Source organism: Camarhynchus parvulus, chromosome 1 (assembly GCF_901933205.1).
Source record: "Camarhynchus parvulus chromosome 1, STF_HiC, whole genome shotgun sequence".
Classification (NCBI taxonomy): domain Eukaryota; kingdom Metazoa; phylum Chordata; class Aves; order Passeriformes; family Thraupidae; genus Camarhynchus; species Camarhynchus parvulus.
In genome coordinates this window covers 99,418,488-99,431,678 of record NC_044571.1, presented here as the reverse complement: position 1 = coordinate 99,431,678, position 13,191 = coordinate 99,418,488, and the positions used below count along the sequence as shown (strand labels likewise).

At 38.5% G+C, this 13,191-nt stretch overlaps 2 protein-coding genes across 2 annotated transcripts in view; one reads left to right on the top strand and one right to left on the bottom strand.

Annotated features, from left to right (window-relative positions):
• Nucleotides 1-13,191, bottom strand: part of CMSS1 (cms1 ribosomal small subunit homolog) — a 223,559-nt gene that overhangs the window by 143,920 nt on the left and 66,448 nt on the right. The window lies entirely within an intron of this gene.
• The window catches only part of FILIP1L (filamin A interacting protein 1 like), a 102,233-nt gene that overhangs the window by 24,365 nt on the left and 64,677 nt on the right, over nt 1-13,191 (top strand). Inside the window, exons 3-4 of the mRNA XM_030960315.1 lie at nt 847-1,020; nt 7,631-7,809. Coding sequence (XP_030816175.1) covers nt 847-1,020; nt 7,631-7,809 — 353 coding nt within the window. The remainder of the gene's footprint in view (nt 1-846; nt 1,021-7,630; nt 7,810-13,191) is intronic.

The window sequence follows — 13,191 nt, the reverse complement described above, 5'->3', positions numbered from 1 at the left end:
ATCACTGAAGACAGCTGTCAATCCAATCATAAATAAGTTTCTAATTTAGATGTCATTCCTTTCCAAGTTCCAGAACATTCAAGGTGTACAAAGACCACTCTTCTATTTTTTTCTGCTAAGGATTAGAAATAGACTATTTTACATTTCAACATTTGTTTAAACAGTCATAAATAAGGATACAGAAGTCTTCCAACCAAAACGAGTCAGACTAGAAGTGTTACCCTCCCCTAGTATATCCTTCTCACTGATTCCCTTCCTTCTTATTCTATCCTTCTAGGATTAGCACATCTTTTTAACTGAGATGACTGCAGAGCACAGATGTTTGAGACAGTTCATGTCATTTGTATCACTGCAATAGAGGCAGGGGGGCAGAGTGGGGGGGGAAACCCAAGAGAGACACATCTGTAGTGGGTTTAAACTACAGAAGTCATCTACACCCAAAACATTTAGAATGTACAACACTTTCAGGTTTCAAGAAACATCCCACTATCCTGCACTAACAAGTCAAGTTCTAATACCACAAGACATACTTCGCCCTGAAAGTTCTTCTTGCGAATGCTACACATTAGTCCAGAAACAGCAAAACAACCTAATCGTTAAAGAAGTACTTAAGTTGATGAAGGGTCTGAAGATCCTGGAGTTTATGTTGAACTAATAAAATACAAAGACCAGTACTTCCCTCATGCTTTTCAACTGTCTTCATATTACTGACTGTTTTGGAGCACTTTACACACACAGTGTTATTTTCGAAGTTTTTCAGTTTTCTTAAAATCAAAAGCAGAGAACTAGCCTGTAAATATATAAATACAGTTTAACAAGATAAAGCCTTAATTTGTGTTTCTGCAGGCTCAAGATGAAGTTATAGGAGTACTTAAGGCTGAAAAAATTGACTTAGCTTTGCTTGAAGCACAATATGGCTTTGTTACTCCCAAGAAGGTGTTAGAGGCACTCCAGCGAGACGCTATTCAAACAAAGGCTGAGCAATGGCAAGAAGATGTCTATGAAAAGCCTATGGGAGAGGTAAGAATGAGTAATTGATATTTAACCATAGTTCCCACCAAATTCAACAGAAAATCTCACCCACTGCTGGGGAAGGAGGCAAATGAGCTGTAAATCTGGAATGGAACATGAGTGTGAGTGAGTGCGGAACAAAGTCCAGGGTCCAGCTGGGACCTGAATCTAGTGATCCTCACTTATACTGCAGACTGGGGGCTTTACACATCAACATACCTGATTCTGTCTAATTCAAACCATCTTATTTTTCTTTTCTTTTCCCCTCTGTTATCCACATTCCCAGTCCACACAAGCAGAAGCCTCACCAGTCCCCACTTGTCTCATGGAGGCCCATCCAGTAGCAATGACACAGCTGTGCACATCTGCATATCCCTGCTCCCATTAATTCAGGAAAAGTCATGGGGATACCTGCTTGGTCTGAAGAGTTACTATAATGAGCTGGCATTAGAAACTTCATCCAGGCAGAAATCTAATATTCTCATGTTATACCTAAGTAACCTTTAGTTTAATTACACTGCAGCAGCAGCTGCCATACTTTCTGAACAATGTTATCTGATTCATTTCTGCCCTGCAATGCAAATCACTGGATATTAAAACACCTTCACGTCAGAATGTGGTTTTTTTGTCCCAGGTAGTTGTCTCCAATTCAGATAAACATTTTTTAACATACTGCTCAGTATAAACACCACAAAATAAAAGCAGAAATTATGAATAAAAGTCTTCTATCAAGTGTTTTCCAAGTTTTTTCAACAGAAATGCATACCTAAGGACACAGAGATTATTGCAGACAAAATTTTGTCAGGCAAAAGGACAACTCTCATTTCAGAAGCTCAAAGGTTAAAATCTCTGGTTATAATCTGAAACAGATAAAGTTCACCTGTGTAGCTTAATTTGGTTTAGAACATTATGGTATTATGTCACAGAAACTTTGAGCACAAACGGAAATGATTTGAGGAGAAGTCCAAAATAATTTGAAAACATAAGCTCAGTCTGTTACTTTACGTAAGTAAAGTAAGTATACACTCTTCTTACATTTAATGGCAGAGAAATCACTTCTAGCACCACTGAATTTGCCAATTTCAAAAGGCAAAGGTAAACATCATTTCAGTGAGCAACTGAAAGGGTAGAAGGACCACTGCCACTTCTTGGTCTTGGTAAACTAAAGAATGCTGTAATAGGCAGGCATTCCATGATTTCAGTTTCAAAATCCCCCTGAATTATGTCAGAGATCCATTTTGTTGTTTTCCTGGAGGTTTTCTTCTTTTTTTGTTTATTTTAAAAGCACATATAAAAGACCAAAGGAGAGGTGGAACCAGTCACAAAGTCCAGGAATAGACCATTAAATTCTTCTTTGGCCGTGAAGAGATAGCAATTTATTTTTTTTTAACAGATTTTTTTCAATCAAACTTGCTCTACAGCTATTTCTTTCTGCAACCTAAAAAATGTCAGATAAGATTACTGTTAGCACTCACATTTATGGGCCATAAAAAAAATTAGACTTTTGTTTTGGTTTTGTTTCTGATTCAAAGGCCTGAGAAGGTTTTCCATTTCTGCATGATTTATAAATTTAGAAGTAGTCAGTTTTTGTGAAAAAAATCTGTCTTCAGATCAATCTCCACTTCTCTTGAATAGACAATGAAGAGTATTCAGCATTCTAGTAAATACAGAATAACAATATAAGAATAATTTTCCCTGATTAAAAAATAAATGATGTTTTTTAAAGGAATCAAAAAAATCAGAGATGGTGATGTAGGAAAAGAGAGATAAAGATGAAGACACTTCAGAATTTGTGGTGTCTTTTTCTCTTCTCTTCTGGTATCAGAAAGCAGATTCTGGTTTCTAACATTCCCAATAATATAGGCAAAGATAAATCACGTGCCTCGCTGTTCGAAATAGAACAAACCTCCTACCACTTAGAGATTTCCTATAAAAGAAGTGAAATGAGAGGAAAGTCTGTATTTTGCATCCATCAAGGATAATTAAAAATTGAATCCATTTTTGAAATCCCACTGCCTGTCACCTTGGGGAAAGATGCACCCTCATCAGTATTTTAGCAAAGTCTATCCGCTTGTGTCCTCATAACATCTGGTAAGTCTTGGTAAAACTTTCCAAGGAAACTTGCCCTCCACAGCTGTGGTGCACCAATAAGTCAGTCACAGGAAGAGACTCAAACAGCAATGCTGACAAGGTGGCATTAAGGAGAAGACCACCAATGTATCTGCATGGAAATTTGGCTCAGCTAGGGTTGAAAAAGGCAAGGGAAGGAGCGCTCCCAAAATCTCTGGTAATCCTAAACTCAGGATCATACATTTATAAACAATGACTGTGAGGATATTATTAACAGGAATAATATTACACTGAACTTTGGATAAAAAATGTAACTACCCTGGATTTTCTTCTGGCACACCACCAAACACAAAACAATCTAAAAAGAGAAAGATGAACAGTTCAGTCCTGATGTAATGCATATGAGATACACCATCCTAGTTTGACTTCAGTCAAGAGCTAGTGGCAAAATGTAGTTCAACTATTAAATTCATGTGAATTTTTAGCTTGCTCAACTATTCACAGTTACGTAAGGCTATGCCTCTGATTTTCCATTGTATTGTACAGCATGTTCAAGTATTAATTCTAGCAAACAGCCCATATGGTTAGCAAGAACAAAACAACAAATCACTTAATTAAGATTTTATCACTTTAATTTTCAACAGAAGACATTTATACTGCTGCTTATTAGTCCTCTGTGGCTTTCAGCTAAGAACTGTGTAGGCTGAGTAAACTTGTGTGCATGCATATAAATGGATATTTCTGCATGGGCAGACCTAGCATTTGGCCAGAGCAATCTCAGGAATCCAGGGCTGTTGGAGACACTTCTGTGTGAGGATCCCACACCAGCAGGGGTTTACATGACTTCTCTCCTCTGCTGGAGACGCGGGAGTCAGCCACAAGGTCTCACAGAGAAAATGCAAGAGTCAAATTTGCTCCCAAGGGAGGTGCCCTTATCTTGCAGAGGGCCACATCATTTTCTCAACAAACCCCACGGAAGCGCAGCAACCCAGTCCCAGGCTCTGCTCTGTGTGGTCAGGCAGGGAGGGAAAGGTGTGCTGCACAGGGACACACAAGTGTCACAAGGCCAAATGCCCTTTCCTGTTACATACCTCACGCACAGATCTCAAGTGTGTGCATTAATTGTGATACAGGATTGCTGTCTCTCCAAGTCTCTCCGTTATGAGCCACCTGTACCAGGAGACAGTCCTAGCACTTCTTCCCTTCCCTCCCGAGCTCACAATCTCCACCTTGTTCCCAGCCACAACAGCCAAATGCTCACAGTAGAAATGATTTGACAGCATGTTTAAAAGAAACAGAAATGCATCTTCTACTCCCAGCAACAGGAGAAAACTGCAACATGCAAACTGCTTTAATACAGCAGCTTATACTTTTCTCTTACTCTTTGATGTGAGCAGGTCTCTCCAAGACACCACTCTTCTTTTTCCCATTTAAATTCTTTGCTTCAACTCTCTGCCTTGAATACACACCTCACCCACCCTGAACACCAGTTTGTAATCTCCACGGTGACAAATGTGCTACTGTGAAGTGTAAAGTACAGAGAGCTGCAAAACAGCATCCTGGAATTAATAACTTTTATTTTTGCATACGTGCTGCTTAGATTACTGCTTGAATTAACCTCTTGTAGCCATTCAACAAGTACTCTACAGCAAACAAAATATACAAAATATAAAACCCTCCTGGTAGGTCCCACATCCTTTACCAAACAGTGCAAGAAGCAGGACTATTTTATACTTGGTTATGTTGCTTGGCTGATGACTAATCCTCATCTCAATCAAGAATTTACATGTTCAGAACAAGGATAATTTCATTTAGGATCAGCTTGTAGCCAGAAATGTCAGTGCTTTCTTATGACAGCAATTTACGTATCTCCTCAGATTTTTACATATACTTTTTCAAAGTGATGGTCCAATCCACAAAAATGCCTTTACTTTCTTAACCCCACCCATGGAGCCTTCCTGACCTCACACTGAGAGCTGAGACCAGCAGGCACTCTTGCAGAGCTGATGCCCAGCTCATATCAATTTAAGCAAAACAGAGCCATAGTTGTAAGCAGCACTTTGTCAAAAATCGGGAGCCAGATTGCTTTCTGACAACATTGTATATTCACCTGACAGCATCATCTTTAAAAAGGATTAGAAACTTAGGTGATGGCATTTATGCATCTGTAATACCTGTTCCAAAAACCCTTCTGAAATCTTGGGTGCTGGGGTGGGGGGAAGGTTGATAAAACATCTTTATGGTAAGTTAGAAGCTAAACAAAATATTTCAATTTTTATAATTTCCACTTCTGGTAAAATAAGAGAGAGTGTGAAGAAATTAAAATGGACAGTTTTCCTCAACCTGACCTTTTAAGGCAAACCAGTTTTCAACTGCTTTAAAAGATATAGAAAGCACAGCCAAAAGATTCCTGTATAAGGCAACTCTTGCTTACTGAGACAGATTGCATATGCAAGGGTTTAGGTAAGAAATGTTTTTCCAGGGGAGGTCCTGCTTCAGGATCATGATTCTAGAAAGCAGTCACCTTGCTAGGGTAAAGCATACAAATGACCAGTGAACAAGGTAAAAAACCCTTAATGATCTGCTCTAAGAGCACCACAAAATAGCAGCAAAACAAATAATCACAGGTTTCTTCACGTTTCTTGATCATGCATGAAACAAGCTCAGCTATGTTACAACAGAAAAGACTCTCTAATGCCATAAATGCAGAAAAAATGGTTAAAAAATTTTGTTGGAATATTTTGTACTCAAACCATCTTCAAAGCCTTGTCAATAGCTCTTTCTTCATTCACAGCATTGTCAACAAAAGGTTAACAATTATTTAGGAGGAACATAAGAGAATATATATAGTTTTAAAAGAAGCTGAGATAAGCAGGGAAATCTAAGTAGAAATTGATGATATCCTCACTCATTCAAGAGAGTCATATTTAGAGATTCCAACTCTCTATTAGTCATTCCAACTCTCTCTGTCATCATTTCTATTGGCCAAACTGTGAATAAATAGAGGAAAAGATAATTAATCATACTCCCTGGAATTAAATTGTCCAAAACAAGCAGTGGCCCTAAGAATCTGAAACCCCACTGTTTCTTGTGGCACATAGAATTCCTTGTGGGGGAAACATCAGAGAACCAGAACCAGCTTTGCTTCCCACACTGCCCATTTGTGAATTCTTTCCTATTAATAGAGTGAAACACTACAATCAGATTGACCTACTAGAATAGATTGCGGTTAGAAGGAGGCACTGGGCTGCGAGCTCAAAATTTCTCTTTTCCAAAAAGGACACAAGGATTCCTATGCTGACCTGATGAGGGAGGCAGTCTCCAAAGGGGAACAAGCAGGGAACAAAGTTGGTCACAAATATAGACTCTTCCCAGACCTTTTGATGACCTCCAGTTATCCTCCCTGAAACTTCAGCTAGATCAGTAATGCCCGAGGAGGAAAACCACTCATGGTTGCACACACACACTTGCACAACTCAGTCACATGCTGAACTCAAAATTGTAACAGAATCTTCAGAATCACAGTTTTCTCTAAGTTTGTGGAGTTATTTTAACAGCATAAGTCTAGTGAACAGTAATGCCAATACCTCTGTGGCTTAGAAAAATTAAAAATTATTGCCACAAACTGAAATAGATTATTTATATTAAAATATCACTATATAGTAATATGTAGAAAAATTGAAAATTTTTTACTATAAGGGTGGTCAGGCATTGGAACGGGCTGCCCACGGAGGTGGTGGAGTCACCATCCCTGAAACTGTTCAAGAAATGACTGGGCATAGCACGTAGTGCTATGGTTTAGTTGGCATGATGGTGTTTGGTCAAGAATTAGAACCAATGATCTTGAAGGCTATTTTTCCAAGCTTAATGATTGTCTGATCAGGTGTTAAGCAGAAATCCTTGAGGAAGGGAGGGGAATTTTATGCTCAAACTGTGCTATAAAGGTGCCATTTGAAACAAAAAGACCTCAACAACACATGCAATCTGAGGAACATAACAGGAAATGCCACCATTAAAAATAAATACTTCTAACTATTAAAAAATTCAGCCCATACTTATTCCAGAAACCCAGAGCTATGCTCAGAGTAAGCACAAGAGACAGGACTGTTCTGCACTCTTGGCACAACTATGCATTTATTGTGAAACCAGAAAACTGCTTTTTGATCTACCTCTACCTTACAAAAGCAATTTATTGCTCTTATTTCCTAGGCAGCTATAAGTGAAGCAGCTATTTCTACTCAACCAAAAGTCAGTCATCCACTGTGTGAAGCATTGGACAATGCTTCTTCTGCCAACACATCTGGTTCTCTACCACAGTGATCAATGAGAAAAGCACAACCCTGGGAACAGTAACTGTTAATTGGTTAAAAAAAGTTGAGGATCACTCATGGCAGGAGGAGGAAAGGAAGCTGACTGAGGGTCTTGGAAAACAGTACCTTATTTTTTTTTTATTATATTTTTAAGCTGCTCTCAAAATTCTTTTAGTAATGAAAGTCCAAGAAAGCAAAAGTTACAAAATACTTCAGGAGTCTTTCTGTTCTTTTTGCAGCTTGATAAAGTTGTAGAGAAACAGAAAGAAGTTCACAGAAGAATGCTGGAACAACTTCTAATGGTGGAAAAAGCACACAGACAAACACTGCATGAACTAGAGGAAGAGAAGAGGAAGCACAGCAAATACATGGAAAAAAGTGATGAGTTTACAAACTTGCTGGAACAAGAATGTGAAAGGTAAGGTTATCTCTTACCATAGTACTAAGAAATATGCACAATTTAACATTACGTCTAAGGATCTCCCTGCTTTATTTTGCATCCACTAAAAATCAGACATATTTGCAGAATTGTATTTTGAGAGTTCAGCTGGGAAAACATAACTAATGACTTCTGACAATTATGTCTACATCTCCATCAGCCAGCAAGGTAGGTCAAACAGTTGGCAGCTTCTTCAGCACTGTGCAGGATGCCAAGGATGTTACACTGCAAAGAATACAGGGAGACAAGCAGATGTATGATGTTATAACCAACAGGAAGCAGGTAAACCTTTCAGTGTGTTTTAGAAGCTTGGTACACTCTGCAGCGTGTAAGGAACAGAACACATCATCAGACATGCAGCCTTTCACAGCAGAAGAAAAAGACATGAGGAAAAGTAGATATTTGGACAAAACAAAGAAATACACAGCAAGAAAGCAAAGGCAGAGGATAATGTCCAGAAAGCTTTGAAAGTAAGAATGACAAAGGTCTCATATCAGGGTTGGCATAAAACCCATAAAAACAACTTTGTTTTTTAAGAGTAACCTAAAAGTGCCACAGCTTGTTTAAGCACAGCGTTACAGTTTCAATACCAATTCTCAGAAGAACTAAGAATTTAATTTCATTTACTGTCTAGAAAAGAAGCCACTTTACACGGTGCCTTCTTTGAATCTGCAATAAAATTGAACACATCCTAAGGAAAAAAAATATCAAAGAACATTTCCTATTCCCCATATAGCTAGCCCAGAAGATAGGAGAATATTGTCTCAGTTTCCTTTCGTTTAGGAACAGATGGAAATGTTTGGGTGTGAGAACATCAAGCCTATTCTAAACTGACACTGGCACAGATAATTCTTCCTCTGCTTGGCCTGTGTAAGATCATGTCCTACATATTCTGGCAGCGTTCCCCTGTGTGCTGCACCTCTCTCCTGCACGTCCATCAAAGGCAGCACACACCAAGCACGCGGCCGGATTTACGGCTCACAGCTACAGAGGCTGGGCAAGAAAATGCTTTGCTCCTCAGAAAAATGTGTACAGATGCAGGCAAGCATAGACACACAGAGAAAAGCACATACTAGGAACTGTTCTTAGGAATCATCATCAATCAGGAACCAAACCCTGAGATCAAGGGAAGTTTTCATTTCTGCTGTCTTCTCCTCAAAATATGACATATTCATCTTTTAGAGGCAGAGCTTCACAACTCCACTTGCTAAGAGTACCAAAATGTTACATTAGACAATGTGCTCACACTGTGGAAAGCTGCACACAGGGAAAGACTAAGCACTGGAGTAACTAATTTATTTTTTAAACAGGACAGACATTGAATTAAAACACTTTTCCCTGCCCCTCTCTATGTCCCTCTATCCCTTCCCCTCTGCCCCACCTTTGTTCCCATTCGCAAGACAACTGTAAAGCATTTATCACTATTGTCTGCTACTTTTAGACAAGCTGCCTGGAAAATGGTGAGAAGAGGGGGAAAGCTGAGGTGCTTAAAGAGCCTTTAGAAGATATAATAATAGCTTTCAGATTAAGTCTCTCTCTTTTTTTTTTTTTTTGAGGATGTATTTTCTGTGGAAAACCTTAAGGGGGTGTGATGTCACTTATTGAGCTGATTCCAAATTGTTTGCCAAGTAATGTCACCATCAAGATCTCCACACAGTTGCCTGCCATAACAGAAAAAAAGAAAAGAAAAACCCAACAAAAAACCCACAACCAAAAAAACACTCACCAAGTTAAGACACAGCTCGTCCTACATGAGCCTGCCTGACATGGCAAAGTGACCTGTTCTTCCATTTGAAAATTCTTACTCCAATTTGCATTTTCTCAAATGCAAACTTTGCATTTGGATTAAGAACAAATAGAACTCTAGAAAAAGTTTCACACATAAAGCAATGACATGAATTTTTGCTTACCCCCAATACAAGTTAAAAAAAGGCAGGAAGTATTCACCAACGAACTTACTATTCTTTTTTAGCCAGAAGCAATATCCTCTTCTATATGATGGATATATAGCATTCCAAACAGTATTTCAGGTTCAAAGCAAAATCACTGACTTTCAATTAGCCAAAGACATGCCTTGCTTTTATCAAAGAGCAAGACTACAGCATATGCTTAAGATATCCTTGGAGGACATACAATGTATGCAAGCCAAAGAAGGTACATGTGACTGTGATCAAAAGGAAAAAAACTTAGATGCTATGAGACAGTGATGCTGAGATTCTGAAAACAAGTTTTTATGGCAAGATTAAAGAAATCATTAGTTAGATCCAAGTCTTACAAACTGTTTTGGATATATCTTCCAATAAGGCAGAAAGAAAGCACTTCCTTTCTTTTGCCTGTGTGCTCAGGAAAACAGAACTGAAAAATTTTTACATGAAAATTTTAGTGATGAATTTATCAGATGATCATGTTTTACATAAACTAGACAACCCTTCATCTCTACAGCCTTTGTATTGCTTTATGTGCTTAATTGATGGCATCTTTCATTGAAAGAGTTAACGTTTGGATTTTGCAAAATGTAAGAGTTCAGTGACTCAGTAAAAGCTCTTCAAAGTAACGATTCAAGAATATGACTTTCCAGTAAGGCAACAAGACTGTCCTCAGCAATTGTACTTTGTCACATTTGGGAGGTTAAGCTCATGACAGGATGAGTGAAAACTTCCTAGATATGAGAACCAGATTAGCATTCAACGTTAACCCTTTTGGCAATTTAAGTATTTTTCTTGTTGCCAGCTAAAGACTGATCCTCCATAGTCTTGCTGTAGTTCAGAGACAAAGACCAATCTTCAAAGTCAGCAGTCTCATTCCTAACAGACATTTACCAGCAAACAAAGAATAAAACTATGCTACTGTCATTGTAGAGATTCATCTTCAATCACACTTTTAAAGCATGGAGCCACAAATGAGCCACAAGCGTGACAAACTCCTAGCATATGAGGAAAAGTTCTGGGGAGAAAGAGAGGCCAAATGGACAACTGGATAGGTCTTTCCTGCACTTCAACATGAATGATTGTCTGTGTGTGCCTGCAGACCAGACAGGAACACCAAGACAAACAACCTGTGCATGGTAGTGTAGCAGACCAAGTCAACTAGAGTCCAGAAGGGAAAAATTGGTTGTGTTTTTGAAACTTAAAGAAACAGCAGCACCAAAGTTCAGAGAAATGTAAGAAATAATAAATCCAGAAGCTGGATACACAGACAACTAGGTGCACCTCAAGAATCATACCATAAAAGCACTGGCCTTTTTTAGAAGCTCTTGCTTTTCATGGGGTTGGAAGATGGAGAGCAGGATTAAGGACTATGAAGAATACTTACTTCAGATTCTAATTCAGAGTCCACTGTATCTTCCCTGAGGATGTGTGCATTTGTCCCAAATCACTTATCCACATTCCATATTTTTGCAGCACAGTTAAATAATAAAAGCTGCTGGTTTTGAAAACGTTTTACAAGGGTAAAATATGAAACTGGAAGGTTTTCCAGATATGCATGTTCCCAGTTTGAAATCATTTGCCATATGTATACAAGTATTTATACATATACACAGTACTCTCCACCCCATACAAAAAAAGGAAACAAAAGAGCAAAATAGTAGAAAGTTTAGCACATACACAGTCCTTTTCCACTGCATATCTCAAGGAGCTTTAAATATTATCCAAGCAAAGCTATTCCCCATTTTCCATTTACTGAAAGGAAATGGAGGTATGAGGAAAATAAATCAATCACAGATACCTGAGAGTTAAACTGGATGAAAGGAAGAAATGTCCCAATGTATAGGTGTGTTCCACCTTCAAACTTTCTATATTCTATACAGACTCTCAACTGTACAAAGGGTAAAACTTTTATTATGAAGATACACCTGTTAATAGGTCAATGTTATTCAAGAGGACAGGGGAAAAAAAGGAGTTTGCTAATAAGCAATGTAAACTTTTAAAAGTTATGATAAATTTTGCTCACAGAATTCAAATATTAGCACAAAACTCTGCAGTTTGGTATAGAAGGAATTAGTAAGATCTTAAGGTTAAGGATCATCTACTAATATGAGGGTCTTTTTCCATGAAACCTAATCTGCAGAAGTCTCACATCTGTAGTCTTCTCATCTAACAAAACAAAACAAAACACTGCTTTATGCTCCAACTGCTGCCACCCTCAATGTCAGTCAGTTAATAGAACATCCTATTGAGTGATACAGGTTGCAAGAGGTCTCCGGAGGCCTCCAGCCCAGCCTGCTGAGTGCAGGGCTAACTTCACAGTCCAAGCAGGTTGCTCAGATCCTTGTCCAGCTGACTACTGAAGATTCCCCCAAGGTAGTTGTGCTGGCTGCCTGGGCTCCTGATGCAAACTCAGGCATCTTCACCAAAACACCTGCTCCCTCACTTTCATTGTAGGCATCATTCTGGTCTGGCTTCCATGTTCAACCAAAACCACTCTCAATAAAACCTTAATAACATCTCTTCTTCTAGCAAAGCTCTGAATTTAATCCATCTTCAGTTTCTCTGATAATTTGGCGGCCTTGGGCATAAATGAGCATTCAGCACTTACTTGCCATCTTACCCACACAGTTTCTGTGACTCCAGCTTGGGATCATTTCTCTGAGTGTTCCACAGGTTATTATTCCACAGGAGTTGGAAACTTACCACTGTCTACCTCTGCTCTGTTCATAGCACTCCATAGGTCTTATTTTTAATGTCTTTTCTTCATCCATTCACACTCTGTGCTTCTCCTCACAGAAACTCAAAAGTCAGGCATCATCTCTATGACAATGACTCAAGTGTACTCCAGCCATCACCAAAACAACAAATCTCACCATATGAGCAACCTGTCATCATTCCTAACTTCATGAGAACAGAAGGGAATCTGTCTTTATCCCTCAGCCCTTGGCTTCATCCTTACAATTCTCTAATACCCTCCATTCTTAAAACTGGGGTAACTTCTTGTCACTCAGCCTGCTGTACCTAGACATATTTTTACCTGAGCCTTCCTACATTTAAATCTCACGAATTCTTATTCATAGCCCCTCCAAGAATAATAAATATTTAAAAACAAATGAACAAACAAGCCAAACACATGTACCCAAATAAGCCAAACATACCTTTCTGTACTTTCAAATAATTGAATCATTTTCTAGGCCCTCACTTAAAAAAATACTTTTTGATTGTTTCCACATTAGCTATTTCAGCCTTCTCTGTATCTTCCTTAGACGTACACTCAATACTGAATTAAGGCTACAGTTCTCTTGTGTACCTTCTTATGCTCTAATACAATGCTATTACATGGACTAAACACCACATTAGAACTGTACTAAAATTAAATGAGATTACAAGACTGCTCAAGGTTTGAGTTGGTAAGAAAGGTAATGTCATGAAA